Source organism: Cydia fagiglandana, chromosome 14, assembly GCF_963556715.1.
Source record: "Cydia fagiglandana chromosome 14, ilCydFagi1.1, whole genome shotgun sequence".
Classification (NCBI taxonomy): Eukaryota; Metazoa; Arthropoda; class Insecta; order Lepidoptera; family Tortricidae; genus Cydia; species Cydia fagiglandana.
In genome coordinates, this window is record NC_085945.1 from 3,682,284 (window position 1) to 3,708,741 (window position 26,458).

General features: G+C 35.9%; 3 protein-coding genes across 3 annotated transcripts; 1 reads left to right on the top strand and 2 right to left on the bottom strand.

The window, feature by feature from the left end:
- The first annotated feature begins 1,207 nt into the window (after positions 1–1,207).
- Positions 1,208–4,101, top strand: LOC134670600 (uncharacterized). The gene has a single exon (XM_063528400.1). It carries the CDS (start codon positions 1,471–1,473, stop codon positions 1,900–1,902), a length of 432 nt encoding a protein of 143 aa, XP_063384470.1. The 5' UTR covers positions 1,208–1,470; the 3' UTR covers positions 1,903–4,101.
- Positions 4,102–7,135: 3,034 nt separating this feature from the next.
- LOC134670496 (uncharacterized) lies at positions 7,136–8,736 on the bottom strand. The gene has a single exon (XM_063528315.1). It carries the CDS (start codon positions 8,734–8,736, stop codon positions 7,249–7,251), a length of 1,488 nt encoding a protein of 495 aa, XP_063384385.1. The 3' UTR covers positions 7,136–7,248.
- A 222-nt stretch (positions 8,737–8,958) lies between these two features.
- On the bottom strand, positions 8,959–11,976 carry LOC134670601 (uncharacterized). The gene has a single exon (XM_063528401.1). It carries the CDS (start codon positions 11,842–11,844, stop codon positions 9,199–9,201), a length of 2,646 nt encoding a protein of 881 aa, XP_063384471.1. The 5' UTR covers positions 11,845–11,976; the 3' UTR covers positions 8,959–9,198.
- Between the last annotated feature and the right edge of the window lie 14,482 nt (positions 11,977–26,458).

Here is a 26,458-nt window from a genome sequence, read left to right on the forward strand (position 1 = left end):
TTTTTTGTCTTTATTATTTTGCTTATATTTATATTTAAGTTTAGTTTTTAATTAGTTTTATGTTTAGATTATGTAGTGTATTTTTAATCATAATTATTGAATGGTCTTAAAGTAACTTACCTACCTAAAAACAAGCCGTTGTCTCGTCTGGAGGTAGGCAAATTGATTACGGTACCATTTAGATGTTGATGAATAATTTGGAGCTTCATATGTTATGAAAGATACTTCAAATATTATGCTAGGTACTCAAAATGTGGGGGTAACATATAGGTAAGGTCATTAGTGAAAATTATGTTGAAAACCTTAAATATGTAGTATTATGTAGGTACTAGTAGTGTCATTATAGCAGAGTGATTTAATAAATTACATGTAGGTATTATAAAGTTATTATATACCTACCTCGTTTACGGTAATTATAAAATCACAATTAGTCTTTGCCTCGGCTATATTGTCATTCAGCCGGAAAGCCATTTTGATTAAACTTAGGTAAATTATACTTAATCGTTATCTTTAAACGGAAATTAAACGGGAATCGATTACAGTGTTTCTAGTCAATATTTCTGCTGGTGATTGTACCAGTCACCGACATACCTAAGACTGAATTAAAATGTAGGTATATACTTAATCGCCACGTTGTTTAATTTTAATCGCGCGAAAACTTCGGTTATTTGTTTGACCTGACGCTTCGAAATTTTCAAGAGCCTAGAGCCTAGAGTCACCCTGTGGTGCAGCCACGAACGTAATAGTTATTTGTTTTAGAAGGGGGCAAAGTTGTTGTTTAACCGCTCGTGCTAATATTGATACCCGAGCAAGCGAAAGATTCCAAAATTGAACCGAGCGTATTCGAAAAATGGAACCTTGAGCGTTGCGAGGGTTCCAAAGCACGAGGGTTAAACAAAAGTTGCCCCCGAGTGAAACACAAAATTTTTCACCACATCAACCCGAAGCAAATATTAAATGTAAAATATCAAACAAAATTTGCAGTTGATTACTTTGCCTCACATGTGAATAAAATGCAACTTTGCTATCAGTTTTTGAAGTGCAAAGTAAGCCTTTCCGAGCTGGTGTGGTGAAAAGTTACTTTCGAAACAGGACCAAATTAAAAGATGTAGGTGAAATTATTGTGTATTTTATTTCATTTGTCTACCAAATCTCTTCCCTCGGAAAATTCGTTGCATCTAGGTCTAAGCCTGACCGAAAGCTACAAAGTTGCAAGATCAAGTGTCTGACCCCTTCAACCTACAGCCGGCGAGCCTCCGAGACTTGAGTGAATGCAAAATAACGATCTCGGGCTAGCACCTCCGAGTATCGCGAGGTTATATATATGAGCCCGTCGGGACACCTCTCCTCAGTCCGTTCGAACCTGCCAGATAGAGCGCACGCCCCGCGGCTCTCGCTGCCGGTAACAACAACATTCAAGGCAAACGTTTGTTATGTGAACTTGTGTCTAGTGGAACTCAAAACAGTGATATGCCAACCGATATTATGTCAGTCTCGTGTCGTGCCGAGCGCTTCGGCCAAAGTTACACCAAGAAATCATGCGACGCGGAGGTCAAATCCGGCTTCGTGGTCCTTTCAGGGCTCGGGAGGATACGACAGGACGTCAGAGTGGTGGTGTATAGGACATCTTTAGAGCACTTCGCCGTGATCTATCCCAGGAAGCGTCTGTCGAAGCCCATCGGTGTCGTCAACCTGAGGAATACATCAGTCGAGCGCGCGGAACAAGAGATGGGTTTAGTCGTGCGACAAAAGGGTTACGACAATGCGATATCCGCGAAGTTTCTGTGTGCTGAACGAGATGTGGACTCCTGGATAACGGCCCTCAGCGCAAGAGTGTCGCCTTCGTGCCAACAGCAGACCAGCCTGCCGGTGCTCGTCGAGGAGGAAGCCTTCGACAACTGAACATAAGACTAAACTGTGTTGTTGGTAACTTCATACCGCCGCGGCGGCGGACCGAATCGCGGCAACTGCAGTTGCATCACGACATCGATTATCCGGATTCGGTTTGACGGATAATGTTTAGCACGAACGAGAAACGAGGTTATGTTTGTTTTGCAAGATCGAAAGTGAAAGCTCGTTTTTTGCGGGCGCAATGAAAGTGTTCTTAATCATCGTGCTCGTGTCGCGTGAGTCACGGGTCGCATTGTGTCTGATAAACAATCTCCGACGTTGTGAACATGCCTTATGTGAGAATTCAGACTCTGGGAATATTCGCAACCTAGAAAACACAAGTACTTACGAGAGACTCAAAATACCATAACATGGCATTCCTTGAAGTGCAATTTCCACTTAATTTATAACCAAATGAATTGTTTTTCTAGAGAATTGTTCATATCTGTAATATTCTTGTAAATTGTAGTCCGTTTATGGGTAAATTAAGTAATCGTATCTGTAAGTAGAACCCAAAAATATAGGTAGGTTGAAAAAAGAATGATAAGGTAAATCCTTTGAACTAATGTTGCTTTTAACAAATGCCTGTCTTTATTCTCCTAATATCATTAGGTAATTGTAGTCGTTATACATTGCCAAAGCCCAGAAAATGTAGTAATTGTCATTACCATTAAGGTATACGAGTTAGGTACTTATTCTAAAACAAGGATCATAAATTTAAATCCTTTTATACCTACTTCACATTACATCATTTTCATCTCTGGAATATATTTATGTAATGTAAGGAAATCCCGCTCGCTAACTGGCCCAGTTATGTAAACCGTAAACCACAACTTAAAAGACTAATGAATTTCTATTTAAATATAATTGTCAATTAGCAGCTTGAAAACCGCTCCAAAAGACCGCCATATTCTTGCAGGGGACCAATAGACAACATGATTACATTGCATGATCCTGCTGTGATCCTGCCAGTTTCACTTCATTTTATCTCAAATCATGGCTAGAATTAGATACAAGAAGCCTTTGAAGTATCCCAAGTCCTACTTAGTTGGCAGCAGAGATGTGAAAAATACTTTATAAAAAGTATTTAAATACAAAATGCAAATACTTCCTTGATAATACTATTTCAAATGCAAAATACAACAAAATAGTTTTTGAATTTGTATTTAAATACAAAATACGAAATAGGTATTTTCAAAATACTTTTTCAAAATACAAATACTTTGCGATAAAAGGTACTCTGAGTAGTGAATAGTCTGAATTCAAAAGTATTACACGGAATTTCCGAGTTGAAAAGACTATCTTTATTCTATGAAATCAATCCTCTATCTAAAGTGCAAATTTCTAGTTGTTTGCTCATATTAACCGGTAGGATGTAGGTATGGATGATGGTTTTTAACGGCCAACTTTTAAAGCATTAATTTGTAATGTTTTACAGCTAAATTATAATGCCTCTCGTTAGTGTGATGAAAACGTCTCGTTTGTGTTTCACCAGGGCAAAAAGTTTGTTCTCCTCTCGTGCCTTGAAACCCTCGCAACACTCAAGATTCCACTTCTTTTTTAACCACTTGCTACGCTCGTGGTCATGTGCGACGTTACTAAACAGCAGATTCAACAGTTCCATGTTAAAAGAATGAGAGAGTTGCCAGGATTGTAACATCAGAAGAGATTGTAACTCCTACCTACATTACCTACCTACTATAAAGTATTTTGTATTTTGAAAATAGGTCCCAAAAACTATTTCAAATAAAATACAAAATAGTTTTCTTCAAAAGGTATTTAAATACAAAATACAAAATAGGTATTTTGCATTTTGTATTTGCATTTTAAATACAAGTATTTCAAATAAGTCTTATCTCTGGTTGGCAGACAACCGTCGTACGAGAAGACTACTACAATGAACGTCATAACTTCACTATTTACTAAACTGGAACAAGTTAATGTAAGTACTTGGGTCATACACAGATTTTTGAGAAGTAACTTTTGATCAAATTCGACAAAAAGTTTTTTATTTGTGTGTGTTTTGTACATACAAAAACAAATTTTCACAAGAGTGTCATTAATATCTTTAAAACAAGACCGATTTCAGAAAACTTTGTGTATAAACATTTATGTTGTTCAATTAGGCGTGTTGAAACGAAACATGTAAAAGGTAGTTGGATGTGCAAAACGAGAGAGAGTAGATCAAAATAAAGGATGACTCATGTTAGACCGGGCCGGGTCCGGGCCGGAGCTTCCGGGGCTTAATTTTTTATAACAGATGACCGGTGACCACGTAATGCTTCCCATAGAAAACGGAGCGCCGGAGGCTCCGGCCCGGACCCGGCCCGGTGTAACGTGAGTTATCTATCCTTAACAAGAAAAAAATACGGCTTGCACCAAAGAAGGTCCCTCATTATTTTTAATTTTTATTTTTCTTAGGTTTAATATGAACTTGCTGTTTTTTCTATGGTACTAGCAAACATGCACCCAAAATTTGAACTCATTCACACATAAGTCATTTTGAAAGTAACCTTCTTTGGCGCAGGTACCTTACCATATTCCTTTGATAAATTTAATAATAAATATGCATCTACTGCAAACAGAAAATTAAAAAAGAAATATCTTGTTACTGTAAGTGAAAGATAATCGTGATGAATTTTGCGAGAGTTTAGGCTCTCCATGTGTTACTAGACATCCGGGCAAAATATAATAAATACCAACTTTTTTGTATGACACAAATGCTAAGAATTGAAGTGTAAATATTTGTTTAGCCCATAATTTAGTCATGTGTTCTTAAAAGTCGAATTTATGTCTATATAATAAGTACCTATTTATTTAACTATGTTCCTGTAGCTACTGTCAATTCCTTAGGCCAAAACGGGTCATATACTCTGAATGCGTTACGATGTAAAGTATGTAGGTAGATATTGTCATTTGTTTTTCTATTTTTTAAATAGAAAACATTAATGTGATACACAAATGTGTGATTGTTTTATACGTATAGTAATTATATACCTATAAGTAGTATTTTAATAAATAAATTAAATTATACGAGTGTTCCATTTACTGAACTTTGTCTGCATCTTTGTCCGCGCAAAAATAGTTAATTATTAAACTCTTATTTGTGACGTCCCACAGTAAAGGTACCTTACGGCGGTTGGCGCGTAAGATATTAGATATTATTAACGCCGCTCTAATATTATTGCGGCGCTATGTGACATAAGCGCCAGCTGCCATAAGGTACCTTTTACCGTGGAACGCGCGTCACATTTGTGTGTGGATGTACGTTCCTAAAAAAAAGTAGTCAATGTCCCTTTTCGGTGCATTTGCATTTTGCATCCAAACTCATACAGTTTCAGTAGGTACATCAAGAGTAACGACTCAGACTGTGCGTGAATACCAACTAATAACAGTTTTTAATGATTCACGGTTAGTCAAGCTAGAGTGTCTAGACTTTTACATCGACCGGGATATGGATGGAGTGTAGACCGAGCGCGGTCTACACAACTTTGACACCCACCCGCTATCTTCAGTCACCCGTGAACAAGATGCATGTAACTGCGTCGAAAAATCGGGAGCTCGAATACAGTACAAAAGGTAACGGTCCATATCCCGTCGTGTCAATACCTAAATATCATTCTCTAATATCTGAAAAAAGAGTCTACCTATGTCTCTATATACGTACAGTCGACGTCAAAGATATGTTTTTGTTTACACTTTTGCACCTAATCTTTGACGTCGACTGTACAACCATTAGAATGTGACAAATACTTTTCACTCGAACTGTAGAAATATTTATGTCCATATTTGGAAGGGTACCTTGTATCTACTCCAGGGGCCCGTTTCTAAAGCTTGTAACTTGTAATGGAAGTTCCTTTCTAACAAAAGCTATAAAATGTTACATCCGCTTGTATTACAATTTACAAGCTTTTGAGAAACGGCCCCTGGGTGTCAGATACTTTTGGCGAGTTGTTTCTTCCGCTACTATTAATGCCGACCGAAATATTTTTACACAATTATGCCTATGTCCCTTGAGCTCCTTCGTTTGCGCGAAAAACCAATTTAATACAAATTAATTTTGAAAAACTCATAACTCTTATAATAATGTAAAAATTGAATTAACCCAAACTAAGGGGGCGCAAATTGTATAAAAATATTTTTTTGACGTTACAGGCACTTCAGCTCTTTATGCCAATTTCTACTATTTTGAACAATTTCCAAACAAACGAAACGACATAAAAATGTATTTCAATAAAGTGTCATTTTATGGAACTTGCTAACAATGTAAACAAACCGCCATATTGAAATCATCATTCAGTGAAAATTCAATATGGCGGTTTGTTTACATAGTTAGCAAGTTCCATAGAATGACACTTTAGAACTACTCAACCTGCTCACAAAATTTCACGAGAAGTAAAGAACATCGGGATATACGAAGGCAGTTTACCCGAGTTAAAATGGAGACCTTCGCTAACGCTTCGGTCGATTAGGTGTAGTAGTTCTTTGCTTCTTTGACTGCTCTAGGATGAAACCGAGAAAACAGGAGGAATAGCAAAGGAAGAAGATTGAGGGGTCAAAGGATCAATAATTATAACATTATACAATTGATTTTTATAACATAATCATCATAATTATAACTCTTTAAACTGTCGCGTTTTGTACACACATTTAATTAGTTACAGTCTTACACAAACGGGATTTCCGCGATATAATTTCATTGTTTTTACCTTAAAATCCGACGTTTCAACTGAGTTGCACCAGCTGCACCACACACACACACAGTTGCACTACAGCTGGTGCAACTGTATTGTACGATACATGTGCGAATAGGTAATTCGCCACTCGTTGCGAATTTTCCATTTTTCGCACTTGTATCGTAATGTGTCGCGACATGGTGGAGGTGCTGGAATCAAAAATGTCGCAACATGGTGGAGGTGCTGAGATCAAAAATGTCGCGACATGGTGAAGGTGCTGGGATCAAAAAGTCATACGTCGATATAATTTTAGTGAAAGCATAACTGCATTCTATACCTATAACCTAAGAGTTATGCGTTAGGTGAAACATGTACCTAATAATATTAACCCTAGAATATTATAATTACTAAAAAAATCTTGAAAATGTCGTACATAATTAAATAAAATCGTAAAAATTTTGGATATTTGAAAAAAAAAACCTTTATAAATACATTTTAGACATAAACAAAAATAACAAAACAATGCAGACTAAAAATTCAAATTTATTATCTTTAAACTCTCTATAATTGCTACAACATTTATAATTTTATATTGTTTCGACTTTATTAAAGATACTGTACGGTTTAAATTTGCTTTTTTAAATTTGCTGACTTTTTCTACTGACGGAAATGTCAAACTATATCACGGTTTTTTACTTTTCGTGCGGTTTGATCTCTTCACTATCCGTGGTTTCGGACCGGGTTTTTTCAAATTTACTTTATGTGCCTCGCCAGAAATAAATTCTTGAATTTCCTTATCGCTATTGAATTTAATTATTTCTTCTGCTTTAACACGTTCGATTCGACTTATGTAGTTTTTACACACGTTTATAAATTCTTGAACATCGACTTTTGTCACTAATATACCCTGGTAGCGCGAAAACACTTCTTCAATTTTGTAAACTACATTCAATGGGAAAATTGTTATCAAATCGCCGTGATATGTTTTTTTCTTCAAAATGTATTCGATGTATTCATCTAAAGTGGGAAATTTCTCCGAATCTATAACGCATTTAATAAACAAGTTATATAAGGACAAAAGTCTATCAAACTCAAGCGAATCAATGGCATCGTAAGTAATATTTATTTTGTCTTTATCCCCGTCGCTATTGATAACCACTTTTTTTGCAACCTTAAACAATTCTGCGTAAAATGATTTGTTGTTTTCAATTGTGAAAAATGGACGGAATGTTTTTTCATTTATTTGAATTTTGATTTGATTATTTGTGAAATACATTAAGTGCACATAGTCATTAAGATTAACAACTGCATCATCATTTGCGTCATCATCGCCGATCATAGCTTTATGATTCAAATTTAGGTAATTGAGTTTCTTTATGTTAAACGGCTTTTCAATTTCAGAGACGAGAAAACCGTTAACATTTTTGAATATTCTCTCTAATAAATAATACAGTTTTTCTTTATCAGATGAATTTTTTTTCAATATCATTACATGCCTAATTACATCTCGACGTTTTTCAATACTATCCAAATCTAAATCGTAAGCAAGATAGTTTAATATTTCGATCATACAGTGCGCTACGCCGTAATACATCCTTAAACGTTCATGATGGAAATTTACCTGATCATTTTTGAATAAGCATGATGACAATTCAACGCAGTACCACAAAGCGGTTGGTAAAGACGTTATATGTGGAGGATCTAGTGGCAATCCTGATAGTCCAATCTTACACACAGTCGCACTAATACGTCTCATCGCATATTTCTTAAATTGTTCAACTACATTTCTATCCATCCATTCTTTATTTTCGCAATTTTTCCACAAAATGTAATACAACAAACCAACATTGAAATGTATCTTTTTAAAATCAAAATATGTCGCCGCCAAAATATAATCGTTGTATTTGTCAAATTCATCTGTGTCTATTAGTACGAGGCCGCCGTGAAATGGTCTCCGAGTGCGCGGCTCTGTCTTATTGGTGTTTGTCAATAACTGTTTATACACATTTAAAGTGTAAAAGTATCCGATAAATTCACTTATATCTGAATCGCTCCACAGAAATAACGGACATTCCATCGTGGTTTTAAATTTATTAAAGCTAGGCGATACTTCAGTTGAATCGTTTGTTCTGTGAAAGATGAGTTTGTCTAGCATGTTAACGTGAGTCATCCTTAATGCTAATACAATGCGATTATAACTCAATTGTACAGCGTTTAGCCAGGTAATTTGTGCCTAAATTAGAGTTATAACAGCATTACCTATAGCAGGATATAGTACTGATCAATATACAACAATTTTAAGCAGCTAATAAGTCCATGGTGTACTATAAAAATGCAGTTATACAGATCCTCTGTGCTACTTGGGTATCGGGTCAAAATAATAATGCAAATATAAAACAAAATGATTTAATCATAATTATGGCACAAGTACATAAGGTATAAATAATATTATACCAGCAACTTATTCTAACTATACAGTCTTACACCCTTAGGTATTCATAAAATTTTACGGGCCTGATTGAGTTAAATTATGTTTTATCCCTTTCTTACAAATACATAAGTCAAAGTGACAGATAAGGACAAACGATTATTAGCTAATTGAGATATTGTAGCCCGTTTATGAATAAGGGGATTACGATTTAGGTGTAGGTACATAAAAATCAGCCAAGACAAAAGGACGCCTTCCTGTAACGTGCCGCTGCGGACCCTTTCGTTTGCTTATTTGTTTTGTTTGTTGGGTTTTTGCCTGGTTTGAAGGCATATAACTTTTCACTACACGTGGTTTGTCTTGGCCAGTTTTTTTTAAATTAACTTTAAATTCCTCACTAATAATAAATTCTAGAATTTCCTTATCGCTATTAAATGTCATAATTCCTTCTATTTTAACACGTTCAATTCGACTTACATACAGTTTACATATGTGTATAAATTCTTTAACGTCGACATTTTTCACTATATCCTGGTAACGCGAGAACACTTCGTTAATCATGTATATTACATTTGATGGAAAAATTGTTACTATATCACCGTGATATTTCTTTTTCTTTAAAATGTATTCAATGTATTCATCTAATGTGGGATATTTCTCGGTATCTTTGACGCAATTAATAAACAAATTGTATACAGACAAAATCCTATCAAACTCCATCATATCAATCGCATCGTAAGTAACATTTACTTTATCTTTGTCACTGTCGTAATTTATAACTACTTTTTTAGAAATCTCATTTAACTCTGCGTAAAATGATTTGTTATTCTCAACAGTAAAAAAAGGACGGAATGTTTTGTCACATATTTCAAACATACCTCTACCATCTTTTGATTTGTTTTGATCATTTATAAAATACATTAAGTGCACGTAGTCGTTAAGGTTAACAACTGCACCATCATTAATATCATCATCGCCTAACATACCTTTGTGATCCAAGTTTAGGTAACTGAGTTTCCTTATGTTAAAGGGATTTTCAATTTCAGAAACCAGAAAACCGTTAACATTTTTGAATATTCTTTCTAACAAATAATACACCCTTTCTCCATGTGTTGGAATTTTCTTCAAAATCATAACATGCCTAATTACGTCTCTACGTTTTCCTATAGACTCTAAATCTAAATCGTAATCGAGATCTTTTAATATTTCGATCATACAATGCGCTACACCGTAATACATTCTTAAACGTTCGTGCGTGAAATTTTGATGATCATTTCTAAATATGCATGACGATAATTCAACGCAGTACCACAAAGCAGTTGGCAAATACGTGATATATGGAGGGTCTAGCGGCAATCCTGATAGCCCGATTTTACATAAAGTCGCACTAATGCGTCGCATTACATACTTCTTAAACTGTTTAACCACATTTCTATCCATCCATTCTTTATTTTCGCAATTTTTCCACAAAATGTAATAAAACAAACCAATATTGTAATTTATCTTTTTGAAATCGAAATATGTCGCCGCTAAAATGTAATCGTTGTATTTATCAAATTCATCTGTGTCTATTAGCACCAGACCGCCATGATACGGTCTTCGAGTGCGCGGCTCAGTCTTATTGGTGTTTGTCAATAACTGTTTATACACATTTAAAGTGTAAAAGTATCCGATAGATTCACTAATATCTGAATCGTTCAACAGAAACAACGGACATTCCATCGTTGTCTTAAATTTATTAAAGCTAGCAGGCGATACTTCAGTTGAATCGTTTGTTCTGTGAAAGATGAGTTTGTCTAGCATGTTAAATTCTGTTAATAATATAACAGGTATTCCTTTCTCGTCATCTAGAATAATATCGGGAAATTCTATCTCTTGTTCGGCTGCAAAGTTAACTTCAACAATCGGCTCTTCTTCAATAGGATTATCAAATTTCGTCTCGAATTTCAATGCGTCAAACGAGTAAGATTTTCTGTCGCTGACAATGTAATTAATCAAGGTTGAAATGGCTTTCTCAATCTCAACCTTCCAGCCCTGAGATGGAGCGTTGAGATTGATGTACCAATCTGTTTTAACAAATTCGGCCAAAAATACATTTTTGTCTTTCGTATTGAGATTCGATTCATTCTTTTGAGATTTGGATGTCAATTCTGCAAACAGTCGATTTCGCAACTTCTTCAATTTATCTATCTCTTGTAAAGCAAGAGCGTCGTGTTTGAATTTATTGATATACTTTAATTTGATATAAGACTTTAAATTTTCCTTTTCGGCTGCAAAATTATCGAGATTAATTTTACTGTAGTCATATTCTTCTGAAATATTTACGTTATCATAGAGTACATAATTACGATAAACCATGCATTGGCATTTAAAAAAAGACGCGGCTACAGAGAGGTCTATATTATATTCATATTCATTAAAGGCATGAAAAACTACCCTTTCGTAATGCATATCTTCATTTAGTTTAAAACATCTCATCGCTTCATTATGATCTATCAAACCATCAGTTACAATATACAGTAGCTTGATTTTATTATTTTCACCACAGATATTACTTTTGGTTTTTATCCATTCAATAATCGTTCCCGGATCTGTACCCATGTTTCCAGATTGCAGTTCGTTATATGCTATCACAGTTGTGTCTTCATCAACTTGGTAACATTTGTCTCCCCAATGCAAGTAAATTATTTTAGATTCTGTTGAAGGCTCTCCGGCATCCAAAAGTTCTTTTTCTAATTTACCTACGTCACTTTTAAAGTCTTTAAACGATTTCATACCATTGCTGTGAAAATAATCTTGACCTGCCGTAGACCCCGAAAAGTCTTTTGCGTAAAGGAAGTAATTAACCATCTTGACTTAAATGTATTTAACTAAACTACACCGATGATTTTGGAGTGGCGACCACGCACCCAAAGAGGCTTCTAGATCCTTAAAAGGTAGACTTATCTAGTCGATCTGGCAAATATGGCAGCTACCGTCGGTCAACCATCGATCGGTAACGACCGGTTGCCAAGCCGGTCGTTGTGGGGATCCTTTGTCCAGCAATCGCTAGAAGGGAGTTCCTGGAAGTAGAGAGAGCATGTGTTACACTTAAATTATTGACACTTAAATTAGAGTAACCAACTAACTGAAAAGGCAAATGCGTTTACTCTAGAACTAGATGTACCAAATGGTAAGCATAAGAGTACCTACTAGTTTTCTGCACATGTTGCATGTTGTTACCTCTAAAACCTTAGAACAGCGGTTCTCAAACTTTTTTGGTGACGGAACCCTTTTAGCAAGCAAAATATTTGACGGAACCCCAAATTAAAAATTTTCGTTCATCACTGTGGACCAGATATACTTATAGAAGAGCTGGTTTTTTTCTTATTATTACAAGTATATTTTCGCGGAGCCCCAACAGAGGCTTTGCGGAACCCTAGGGTCCCGCGGAACACACTTTGAGAATGGCTGCCTTAGAGAATTTAAATAGTAACTGGAGATGTCAATCTCATCGCTGTCATTTTCTTTACGAAACAGTCTGCCGATTTTAGCGGGGGAGTGGACGTCAAATGTATTGCTATTTCTACGTACGTAACGTACAAATAGCCATGTCAGTCTATACAAAAGTTTGCACAATTGGGTAGGTAAAGTTTTTTGAAGATAGGCAAATTATATTTTTTCCCGATAGTATTCATTATAGCGATCACGGAAATGCAGCTCTTTTATTTTTATATCATTTTATTGATTAAATATAATTTTTTAAATGATCGATATGACGTTTGTGAGGTGAAATGGCAGATTCGAGTAATTAATTCCTTGGCGCGTAGTAAATGGGACGAGATAGAAAAAAAATCGATGTCAACTGTCAGTGTCATTCTTGGAAAATAACTTTCAAATAATTGGAAAATAATGGTCGGACGAAACATTTGTGTTTTCTTGTAATTGGATGTCGGTGTGATTTCTAGAATAAGTATTTTTAACGTCCCTAGCACGATCAACACGGATATTTTGATAATGATAACGATTGCTTTCGACTACTTGGCACTGCTTCTTGGAGAACATTTTCATTAACGCCTCCACCACGACTCTTGGACTGCTACACGAGTCATTTTGGATCTCAGTATCAACACAATAGATGGAGACGATCCCGGAAACGTTCGAATGGAAATAGAATATTACAGAGATGAACTCAAAGTGCGTCGTACCGACTTGTAGGAAGTACAGACGTTCCTTTCCAAATTCAGCGTATTTGAGCACACCAAAGTCTTTAACAGCGATTCGGTGCCAAGCTTTGAAGATATATTGGCCAAAATGGTAACTTATACGTTTGTGAGGACTATATAAACGTGATTGTTGTATTATACATACATAATGATTAAGATTGTAATAGTCTTATAACTAGGTCGTTATTGGCTATTATATATGGGCTCGGCAAGGTGTTCACAATATCTGAACACGCACGCCCTGATAATAGAGGCGTGTTCAGATATTTATGAGCACCCTAGCTGCACCAATATATCTGATGGCGACTGTACTTTAGAAAACTTATAATATAAATCCAAAATAATATAATATAAATCCAGTAAATTTCGTTTCGTTTTATTTTAAAATCCACAAATTATTATCCTTAAGCATTAACATTACAACAGTATATAGAATCACGCTGTGTGGCGTGCCCTTGAAGAGAGTTGAGAGGTTCAAATATGGTCAATATGGATAAGTATGTCTGTAGGGTAAATGTGCTTCACGTTGGGGCCTGTTTACATATTGATTAGTGTTGATTGCGGGTTTAATACATTTGCCACTATACACAAGTAGCAAGTGTATCAACTCGCAAAAATACTACATTTTTGCTTCCATTGAGGTATACATAGTAAGCACTATTCTCAAATTATGTGAGAAAATAAAACAAATTCAATTTAGTAAAGCGTATTTAATAGGGGTAAAGTGACGCGAATACAATTAAAAAAAACAACGCATATTCTTAGTTTATATTAAATGTAGATGGCTTTTTAGTTTTCACTTGGTCACAGAAATACGCTAAAAACCACTTTCAGAGTAGGTGTTTCTTGCGTTTTGGCTGTCTTTCTTGTGTCCTTCCACAGCATGAGCATGTCGTAAGTCCTGTTGTATTTGTCCCAGGACTTAGCAGGAAGCTAGTTATTCATTATTAAGTTTGCTTCTGCTTTCAAATGAGGCGGTGCATGCCGTCTATTCCAGGTCGTTTTCGTCACTTGAACTCATTTTGTTTATTACGAGTATTAAAATAACAAGCGGTAACTTATTGAGTATTGCACAACGAATAAACTTTGCCGCCTTTTATTTGCATATTTTTTTAAATTATATTACCATAGATACTAAGCATACGGTACGCGCATGCGTCAATCCGCGCGCACCGCGCAGCGCCCTTTCGCGGTGCTAAAGCGGTATCCAGACGGGACTGATCAAATCGGTCGATTTGATCAGAAATGAAATTGGCGTCAATCTCCAATTTTAGATTTATGGTGATATTAGACCCATTTAAATTGAAAAAATGCCCCATAACGAAAATACTAGCCTCACAAATTGGTGTTCTTGTGTCCGCACCTCATTTTATTGGTCATTATCGGCGGTTGAATTCGGCGAGCCAAATTGGCGTTTGCGTCCGTACGTCCCGATTCGATCGGGCAATTTAATCAGATTGGCGAAAAATTGACTAATCTGGATACGCCTTAAGCAACATCGAGTTCACGATAATTTGACATATAATAATACTAGATTTTTAGCATAAGTTGCATTTCATAAAACTTAACCCAAATCATTTGTACATTTTCAAGTCAAAGATAAAGACATGTTGGTTTTAAAATTTTAATAAGTATAGACCATAACATTGTCATGATCTTGTAACATTGTTAAAATAAGAGTCTCCCATTTTCATTTTATTGCATTTTTTATAAAATGTCTTTAGATTCTCGGGATATCTTTGGTCCTAATTCGATTGCTCTTTTTTATGGAAATAATTATATCCTTCAGATTCACAGGATGCTCGAGGCTTAGCCGAATAACACTGCAAGGAAGTATGTCATGGCTCAATGGTTCTAATTAGCCATCAGTATAATACCGCCAATGAATGTTTACATCCACCTGAAAATAAGAACAACATTCATAAAATGAGGATAACCACACAAAACTAACAGATGGTTGAAATTGTTAGAAAAAATTAGACCGATTTCTTGTTTACGAACTTAACAGCTCATGGCAATTTAATAATAAAAATCAAAACACAAGTGAAGAAAGTTTTATGTACCTATGTATTTCACGGATACGTACTCCTGTACGGCCATTGCTCCTCTAATTTAACGGCATTGTGCTTATCACTGTTATGATAATAATTTCAAATTTGTAGAATCTGCTCGCAATCTCGTATGAACTCGCTTATTTTTCTTGCAAAACTCTGTCCAAGGGTCAGCGTAGGGGCCGTCGTGTAGGGGTGGGGAAGAAAACGTTGTCCAATAATTTATGCAGTGCCAAGTTATCGAAAGTAAATTCAATCTTTGTCCAAATACGCGCAGATGTCGTGGGGAAGTCCGTGGGTCGTGCTGAGCTCGCCGAAAATCTCAATGATAACATTAATAGCAATTCGCAAGGTAACATGAGGCTTGTCCGTTATTTTTCGGGAATGAGAGCTAAGTGACACTGACAGTTGACATCGTTTTTTTTTCTATCCCGTCCCATTTACTACGTGCAAAGGAATTAGTCGGATCTGCCATTCCATCTCACAAACGTCATATCGATCATTTAAAAAATTATATTTAATCAATAAAATGAAATAAAAATAAAAGAGCTGCATTTCCGTGATCGCTATAATAAATACTATCGGAAAAAAATATAATTTGCCTATCTTCAAAAAACTTTACCTACCCAATTGTGCATGTTTGTCCGCAGAGGGGTAAGCTCTTAATGGCCACTCCAGTTATTAAATTCTCTAAGACTAAAACCTACGTAACAAAATGATTTCTAAATGTTTTTGTTTTTTCATGATTCACCGTTCACCGCTAACCTTGGGACACGCCGCTCGACACAGCAACATAGATATGAGTCAGAGTGCGAACCAAAACAAAACGTTAGGTTGATAAGAACGGTAACGTATATAAATAAATATTTTTAATGCGAGTACAGCTACTGTTTAATCCATTGCTAAATATAAACACGTTCGTTAAAAATAGTCAACTTACCTTGAATTAATTTGCAAGTTAACTAAGTACTTACCTATACCTAATACATTGTATATCAAACTTAACATCAGGCGAGTGATTTGATGCTATAGTTCGTTTATTTAGCATTAGAAATAAGGTAAACAATCTTGATACGTCTTTTAATTGAAAAACACGTTTTAAAAATAAGTTACGGCAAATATGTTATGTGTATGTGGCAGCTAGGATGTTTAAAGCTAAAATGAAAATGTTTGCAATAAGATGTACCTAAGTTAACAATTAATTAGGCAATTAGCTAAGTCTACCCATCTATGTTTAAGGGAGTTCCCTCTGCCAACAAACTGCCCTGCAGTTTGGTAGAAGAAAAACGTCTGTAAAATAGGGTTTATTTCATCTGAATAAATGTTTTTTTTTATGTAACAATTATGAATCTAAAACGATCATTTATATTCTTCTGCTTTCATAAGTAATAGTTATTGATTTTTAAAAAGCGTTTTTCAATTAAAAGTCGTGTCAAGATCGCTTACCATCTTTCAAGTTCTTTCTAATGCTAAAAAAACGAACTATACTGATGAACTCTAGTCCTAATTGAATGGAACGTATTCACTGTGTGGCTTTATTATCTTAATACAACATTAACTTACAGGAATCTTTAACTTTTGGAACTTACCGGTTTCAATTATAAGTGCAGATTGCCAGGACCAAAATAGTCTAATAAAGTCTCAACACATACACGTCCGACACGTCGAGGTCATTAAATAACTATATAAGTAAACACTAAGTCCCGTTACAAAACTCCAAGACTTATATTATTAGTGTATAGGCCGACACGCTCATGTGAATGCCGATGCCAGACTACCTAAATATGACGCTACCCAGTCTGCTTTTATAGATCGCCACAGGATGTCTAAATGTTATGCAATATTTACATTAGTGTCATGTTTGGGATAAATATGTAATTTACGAGAGTGAATTTTGAGTTTTTGAGCACTAGTCATATTTAAAAATAATTTCATATAAAAGGGAAAAATATTTGAACAGAACCTATTGCAAAACATTACACAACATCCAGTCATAATTATTCGTGGATAGGAATTCCTCTACTTATAATTTAGCGAAAGTGTCAAAGTAAAGAAAAACCGGCCAAGTGCGAGTCGGACTCGCGTGCCAAGGATTCCAGGTACATCACACAATTTTTATTAATAATGAAAAAATATACTACTTACCTACATACTGCAAAACATTATAATGCAACATTTTGACATATTTGCGATAGGAATTGAAATAAGGATTCCTCTCCTTATAATACTTTATTAATACTTATTTTTTAATATTGCAATATTTGCACATTTCTGCTTACTGTCTGTTATCGCAATATTACAATACAGTAAGCAACAATGTGCAAATATTGTAATATAAAAAAAATATGGGAAAACCATGTGACCAAAAAAAGGAAAAAATTATGACAGCCCGTTTTATATTTCAATTTTGTATGAAAAGCGTCATAATACGTAGGTACCTACTATACATTTAGTTTTAATATTGTATCCGTTATATGTTTTTTCTTCACTTAAATAAATTATCAACCTACTATAAATCGAAAAGCATGTTGCCTATGCTATAATATGCTAGATTGTTTTATTTTAAACTAGCAACCCGCCCCGGCTTCGCACGGGTTAACAAATACACCTAAACCTTCCTCAAGAATAACTCTATTGTATATAGGTGAATACCGCATGAATAAAATTCGTTCAGTATTAGTTTTTGACTTTATTGCGAACATACAAACACAAACAGACAGAGCGACGGGGGACTTTGTTTTATAAGGTGTGTAATGATAGAGTTAACACATTCAATTCATTGCCACTAAAGTGCTACGGGGTTACGCTCGTAGCGCGTAGCAACGGTTTTGCCGTATGGAGCGCGTAGTCGCTACGAACAGTGTACCCGACAGGGGTTTTTGGCCCTGAATGTTTTAATTGTGCCTAAAATAGAACCCTTTGTAATTTGGCCAAGTTCAAGCAAAGGAACTGGCTAGCCAGCGCCAAGTGTAATATTACACGAACCACTTGGTGCCACTTTTGACCCTTCTATAACTCAAAACATCTTTAACGTAAACACATAAAACTACGTGTGTTTAATTATATCCATAAGGACATCTAGAAGCCCAAATTTCATGAAGCTAGCTCAAACGGTTATAAAGATATGAAGGTCAAAAAGTCGTAAATTTTAAGACTGACTGACATACCTATAGTACCTAAACCTAACCTACTTCCAGATGACCTAGAAGGATGAAATTTGGAATCCAGCTCAGTTATTGTGTGAAAGCGTAGGAAAAAATCTAAAAATTAAAAAAAGTTATAAAATAGGGGGGGTCCCCATACAAAAAAACCATTTTTTATTGTGACTGACATATAAGTACCTAAACCTAACCTACTTCCAGATGACCTAGAAGGATGAAATTTGGAATCCAGCTCAGTTATTGTGTGAAAGCGTAGGAAAAAATCTAAAAATTAAAAAAAGTTATAAAATAGGGGGGGTCCCCATACAAAAAAACCATTTTTTATTGTGACTGACATATAAGTACCTAAACCTAACCTACTTCCAGATGACCTAGAAGGATGAAATTTGGAATCCAGCTCGGTTATTGTGTGTAAGCGTAGGAAAAAATCTAAAAACAAAAAAAAGTTAATAAATAGGGGGGGTTCCCATACAAATTTCTTTTTTATTGTGACTGACATAATTATAGTACCTAAACCTAACCTACTTCCAGATGACCTAGAAGGATGAAATTTGGAATCCAGCTCGGTAATTGTGTGTATGCGTAGGAAAAAATCTAAAAATAAAAAAAGTTAAAAAATAGGGGGGGTCCCATACAAAAAACCTGTAATACGCGCTAAACAACCGGCCAACGGTGTGTCGTTGGCGGCGCGTGGCACCACATAATTAATACAAAGAACAGAAGTAAAAAACATGCAGCGGAAACACAAGAAAAAACATTAAATCTCAATACCTGCCTAGTTTTCTTTACAAAAAGTATTGATATCCCATCAAAAACATAAATGTAAAAAAGGAGAGCCAAGTTCAATACAAAAATTATGCTTGGCTGTGGGGTTCGCCGCAAAAAGAATGGAGATTTAAATGAGTGCCAAGTTCTATGCAAAATCCAAATATGTATTTATAGGAACAAAATAACATTATAAACAAGTATTAAACTCTATTTCTTTGCTTTATTGGATACCTATAACAATTGCTGTTATTTAAAAAAAATGTGAGATCTTAAAGTAGGTTAGATTTGGCCGGCGACCATATAAGTTATTTTCTGGATACCTTCAGTTTTTGCAATCTGCAGCAATTTTGTTCAATTAAAAATGTTCACGGAGGCATTCTTGACTTAGTATTCTCAAATGACTATGTTTCGGTATCACCGTGTATCTGTCGTAGTCAGATCGTATAATCCGCCGTATTACATTACGGCTAGCCGTTTTCAAAAACAGGGGCGTTTTGAAATGCGGCGGTTCGACGATTAGCCGGATTGTCACTGCGATACGTTCTTCAATAAGGCGGCCCACGTTTAGCCGCATCGTACATTGTAGAGTGACCAGTTCTTTCGGTCGCCTACGTAACCGGAGTTTGACAATGTTTGCAATTTAATTTACTTCTACCATGGTCCCACCGCACTACATGTGTTTCTTTTCCAAAACATTTCCTTCACAACTTAAATAGACGGAGCCCCGCAACCGGGGCTCCTATTTCTGGGCGGTTTGCCCTTCGGGCATCTGAAGTTACCTAACGAACCTAACCTAATTACCTACCTACGCTTTTTTCCCCAAAGTGTAATGTTTTCACGGACGTCTCACTTAATCAATAGGTAGGTAGGTTAGGTTCGTTAGGTAGCTTCAGATGCCCGAAGGGCAAACCGCTCAGAAATAGGAGCCCCGCGAAGCGGGGCTCCGTCTAGTTAAGTTGCGAAGGGAATTTTTTTTGAAAAGAAACAGTCCGACAAACTAGATTTGATGGACACCCCAGCGTTAGTCAGGCAGCGCCACGAGTGTTAAAAATGGGAACTAAAAACTGTCAAAGCGGCGGCTAATGACTCGCTGTATTACATTACGGCTAGCCGTGTTGAAGAACGTATGGCGCCGAATACATTCCGGCGGATTCTCATTCAGCCGCATTCAATACGGCTAATCGTTAAACCGCCGCATTTCAAAACGCCCCTGTTTTTGAAAACGGCTAGCCGTAATGTAATACGGCGGATTATACGATCCGACTGCGACATATCGACCCACTAGTTCCCGAGGACCCGTACCATAAAGCATTATGCATAACCATGTCTTTTGTGGAACTCCAACAACTTACTACCGCTAAGCGTACCATATTTGCATTTTATCGCGCTGACTATTCTTCAATTAACAGAGATTTGCGGGCTTACGACTGGCCCGCGGTTTTAGGCTCAGGTGACGTCGAAGAGGCGGTCAATTGTTTTTACAACACTATATATGATTTGCGAGATAAGTACGTGCCTAAAAAAAACGGTAATAATGGTAATTACCCACACTGGTTCAGTCGCGGGCTTATACGGGTAATAAAGGAGAAGTATAAGTATTTCAAAAAGTTTAAGACTTACAATAACCTCTCAGACAAGTATACTTTTGAATTACTTAGAGATAGGGTCAAGCTACTCGAACAAGAGTGCTATTCCAAATACATAAATCAAGTTGAAGACTCGCTAAAAACCAATCCGCGTTATTTCTGGTCTTTTTTGAAAAATAATAACAAGGGATCCTCTTTTCCTGCCTCGATGTCTTACTCTGGCTCTACCTCGGACACTGGTGAAGGCATTAGCAACTTATTCAGCGACTATTTTCACTCTACTTTCTTAACCAATAATGCTTCACCTGGTTCTCAGTCTTACCCGCTTGATGAGCCAGCAACTTCTGTTATTGCTGATATTGCGTCCATCGAAGTCCAGCCTGACCATGTTATGAAACTTCTTAAAAGTCTAGACCTTAGCAAATCCGCCGGGCCTGATCATCTTCCAGCTGTTTTCCTTGTAAATTGCTCTGAAAGCATCTCGTATCCGCTAGCTATACTTTTTAATAGATCACTGTCAGAGGGAGTCATGCCGCGCTTATGGAAGTCTGCTTTCGTTACACCTATTCACAAAAAAGGGAATAGGAGTAATGTTGCGAATTATCGACCGATATCCAAGTTGTGTCTTGTAGCCAAATTACTTGAGCGCGTGGTTTATAACCAGGTGTATGCCTCTCTTAAACATGTATTCTGTCCCTTTCAACACGGTTTTCTTAAACAAAGATCTACTGATTCCAACCTTATATTATTTAATGATTACCTGTCAAACAGCCTGGATAGTGGAGACCAAGTCGATGCTGTGTACACAGATTACAGTAAGGCGTTCGATCGCATCGACCATAATTTGCTATTACAAAAACTTTTATCAGTAGGTATAAGAGGTGACCTCTTTCGATGGTTCTCCTCTTATGTATTGAACAGATCTCAAGCGGTTGTCTTGAACGGATTCTCATCATCGTGGGTGGAAATCCCTTCAGGAGTGCCCCAGGGATCTCTTCTTGGACCATTATTATTCACCATCTTTATACATGATATTTCCCAATGCTTTAAACACTCAAATATTCTTTTATTTGCGGATGATATGAAAGTCTTCCGAGTAGTCAATAACACCCTTGACGCTACTTACCTTCAAGAAGATCTTTGTAGACTAGATAATTATTGCGCTATCAATAAACTAGATATAAATGTGTCCAAATGTTTCACCATCTCCTTTACTCGGAAGCGTAATGTTTTCAATTCTAACTATATGTTAAAAAATGAGGTTATTTCCAAGTGTAGTGAAATAAGAGACTTGGGTGTTGTAATGGACAATAAGTTGATCTTTGATCGGCACGTTGATTCAATAGTGAATAAAGCATTTAAGGCACTTGGTTTTATCTTAAGATCGTGCAAGAACCTCAAAAGATTAAAATCAATTAAAATTGTCTACTGTGCATTTGTAAGAAGCCATCTAGAATATGCCTCTCAGGTATGGAACCCCTGTTATGACATCTATACTTCAAAAATTGAAAGAATCCAAAAAAAGTTTATTCGTTTTCTGAGATTTAAATTCAAAATTCCAAAACAAAGTTATAATCAGCATTGTACCAAACTTCATCTTCTACCTCTCTATATCCGGCGTAATATATCTGACGTAATTTACATTATGAAAATTGCTCAGAACTATGTAGACTGTCCTGATCTATTAGCGAAATTGATGCTCTCAGTCCCCTCACGCATACCTTGTCGCACCAAAAAAACGTTCCATATTCCCTTTGTTCGTAGTAAATACAGGAAAAACTCCTTTCTTCTAAGAGCTTCTAGGTCTTTCAATCAGCTTTGCAAACATCATGATTTCATCGATCTGTTCTGTGACAGCTTTAGTTCTATACGCAAACTAATGAGCCAAGACTTCTCCCACTGTTAACACTTATGTACCTACTTCTGTCGTTTTTTTTTTTTTTAATATATTAGTATTTCTCTTTTGTTCTTCTCGTCCACTGTGTAAGTCTATTCTCCATGTTAAGCAAAATATAATTGTAAGTAAGTATTATTTATTAAATTTGTAAGTTCGCACGCTATATACTTTATACAGTTTCTACCTGTGGAAACTTGTAATTGGCTTACTGTTTCTATGTTATTACCTAACTTGTTACTCAAGCTGTAAGTTTTCCTAATAAATAAAATAAAAAAATAAAATAAAATACTTGTTTATAATGTTATTTTGTTCCTATAAATACATATTTGGATTTTGCATAGAACTTGGCACTCATTTAAATCTCCATTCTTTTTGCGGCGAACCCCACAGCCAAGCATAATTTTTGTATTGAACTTGGCTCTCCTTTTTTACATTTATGTTTTTGATGGGTTACAAAGGGTTAAAAATGTAGTATGCATTTAGGTACTTAAGTCATAATTAATATAGTAATAAATGTATTACTATATTAATATAACTTTAGTCCGAGCTAGCTATAATAATAGGGTATTATACTGTATTTAAAATAAATTATTTTACACCATTCATGAAATAAAGCACCCGATAATTATTAGAAAAACACAGATAGGAGTTATTTATAAACACAAGTTATATTTAAAAAAATCGGATAGAAATATAAAAAGTAGGTAGGTAGGTGAGTTGACCGTGACGTCACGATGTAATGTTTCATATGAATTCCATATTAGCAAATCGTTTTGACAGTTCTAAAAAAGTAACTGGTTTGACTAGTAGGAAAGTACCCTATACTTGCAATACGAGGGTTGCCTTTTATATTTCGGGATTTGAAATTATTAATGACTTTATACTAACAAAAATGGCTTTATTGTTTTTAAAAATATTCTCCTTTGAGGTCTACGTATTTTTTCATTCGATTAAACCAATTTTTAAAGCAGTTCAACCACTCCGAAGAGGATACCTCTAAAACGGGCGTTTTGAACGCATCGACCGCTGGTTCAGGTGTCAATAAACGCTAACCGCGCAGTTTGTCCTTGATGTGCGGGACCAAAAATAAATCATTAGGGGCCAAATCAGGACTATACGGCGGGTAACTCATTAAATCGATATTTTGAGCTTTTAAAAAGGCGGATGTTTGTGCCGACTGGTGGGGGCTCGCATTATCGTGGAGTAGTATAATCCGTCTGCGGTGATTGGCTTCCCTGACCTTTTCAATCACCTCTGGCAAACAAATGGTTGTAGAATTAACTGTTCTACGTTTTTCTAAAGGAAAGGTTGCGATATGCCCGGTTTTTCCAAAAAAACAGGCAATCATTTGTTTTGCAGTATTTCGTGCACGAACCACTTTTGTTGAATTTGGTTCAACTTGAAAGACCCACACCGTCGACTGCTGTTAATTTTCCGGTTCATACGACTAGATCCACGATTCGTCACCTGTGACAATATCATACACATGTTTTGAAGCCCTGCCGCTGTATTTTTTTAGCATATCTTTGCATCAATCCAGCCGAGCCTGTTTTTGAGCACCGGTCAAATTATGTGGTATCCATCACGAACAAACTTTCTTGACTGCTAAATGTTCATGCAATATTGTTTGTATGCTGGTCCCAGTAATGCCCAAGGACGCCTCAATCTCTCGATATGTCATATGACGGTCTTGCAATAATAATTCACACACAGAGTCAATGTTTTCCGGAACAACCACTGATTTTGGACGACCTTTGCGAAACTCGTCCACAAGCGAACTACGGCCACGAACAAACTCTGCAAACCAGCGGTAAATACTCGTCCTTGATGGTGCTTCATCTTCAAAAGTAAAAAAAAGTTCATCGATGCACTGTTGTTGACTGAGGCCGTGTCTAAAACTGTAAAAAATTATCCCTCGAAAATGTTCGCGAGTCAATTCCGTGGTAGCCGATGCGATATTTTTTCAAATGACAATTAAAAACAAAACACGGTCGAGTCATAACTTTTTTCTCTTCATATTGCCGCCAAAATGTTTAAATTACACGTTTATAACCTCAGTTGGCAGATGGCAGCACTAGTTTATTCAGATCCCGAAATATAAAAGGCAGCCTATGTACTCTCTCTGAGAGGTAGAGTTTTACCCCCTTATTCATAAACGTTTACTAAAGTAGACAAGCCGATAATAATCGTTTGTCCCTTTCCATCATACCGATACATCGGAAAGGGACAAACGATTATTATCGGCTTGTCAACTTTAGTAAACGTTTATGAATAAGGAAGTTACTCTTTTTATGGTGCCATGTGTTTCTACAACATAATTGTGTATCGCGTATGTACGTACCATTGGTTCGCAATCAACGATGTCTGATTTCTGATATATTCAAATGGAATGAAATGAGGAATTTTATAATTATTATAATTAAAGGGTCTCTGCGCTGTTGGCTTCGGCCCCACGCACGCCTCCCAAAGGTCCGGGACCCCATGGTCCCGAGATATGGAAAGACAGACAAATAAAAATGTTATTTATTAAGGTATAAACCCATTACATTTCATTAAGAACAATATTACAATAATAAACTAAACTAACATTAAAGCTGTAAACTACAACATGATACCTATAGAATATAATTATCTCCCTTATTGCATAACGTAAAAACATGTTTTAGTCATGGATACCAAACCGTAGTTCTGGGAAACAAGTTACTGATAATGACGCAATGAATTGAAATATTGTTTATTCGTTTAATTTTATTTCCTTTTTAGGGTTCCGTACCCAAAGGGTACAGAAGGGACCCTATTACCAAGACTCCACTGTCCTTCTCTCTGTCACCAGGCTGTATTTCATGAACCGTGATAGCTAGACAATTGAAATTTTTACAGATGATGTATTTCTGCAGAGATGTGAAAAATACTTTATAAAAAGTTTTTAAATACAAAATACAAATACTTCCTTGATAATACTATTTCAAATGCAAAATACAAAATAGTTTTTGAATTTGTATTTAAATACAAAATTCGAAATAGGTATTTTCAAAATACTTTTTAAAAATACAAATACTTTGCGATAAAAGGTACTCTGAGTAGTGAATACCTAGTCTGAATTAAAAAGTATTACTCGGAATTTCCGAGTTGAAAAGACTCTCTTTATTCTTTGAAATCAATCCTCTATCTAAAGTGCACATTTCTAGTTGTTTGCTCATATTAACCGGTAGGATGTAGGTATGGATGATGGTTTTTAACAGCTAACTTTTACAGCATTAATTTGTAATGTTTTACGGCTAGTATAATGCCTCTCGTTAGTGTGATGATGATGAAAACGTCTCGTTTGTGTTTCACCAGGGCAGAAATGTTAGTTCTCCTCTTATGCCTTCAAACCCTCGCAACAATCAAGATTCCACTTTTTTAACCACTCGCTATACGCTTGTGGTCATGTGCGACTAAACAGATTCAACAGTTCCATGTTAAAAGAATGAGAGAGTTGCCAGGATTGTAACATCAGAAGAGATTGTAACTCCTACCTACATTACCTACCTACTATAAAGTATTTTGTATTTTGAAAATAGAAAATAGGTCCCAAAAGCTATTTCAAATAAAATACTAAATAGTTTTCTTGAAAAGGTATTTAAATGCAATATACAAAATAGGTATTTTGCATTTTGTATTTGCATTTTAAATACAAGTATTTCAAATAAGTCACATCTCTGTATTTCTGTTGCCGCTATTAACTACAACTAAAAAGTACGGAACCCTCGGTGGGTGAGTCCGACTTGCACTAGTCCGTTTTTTTTAGTAGAAG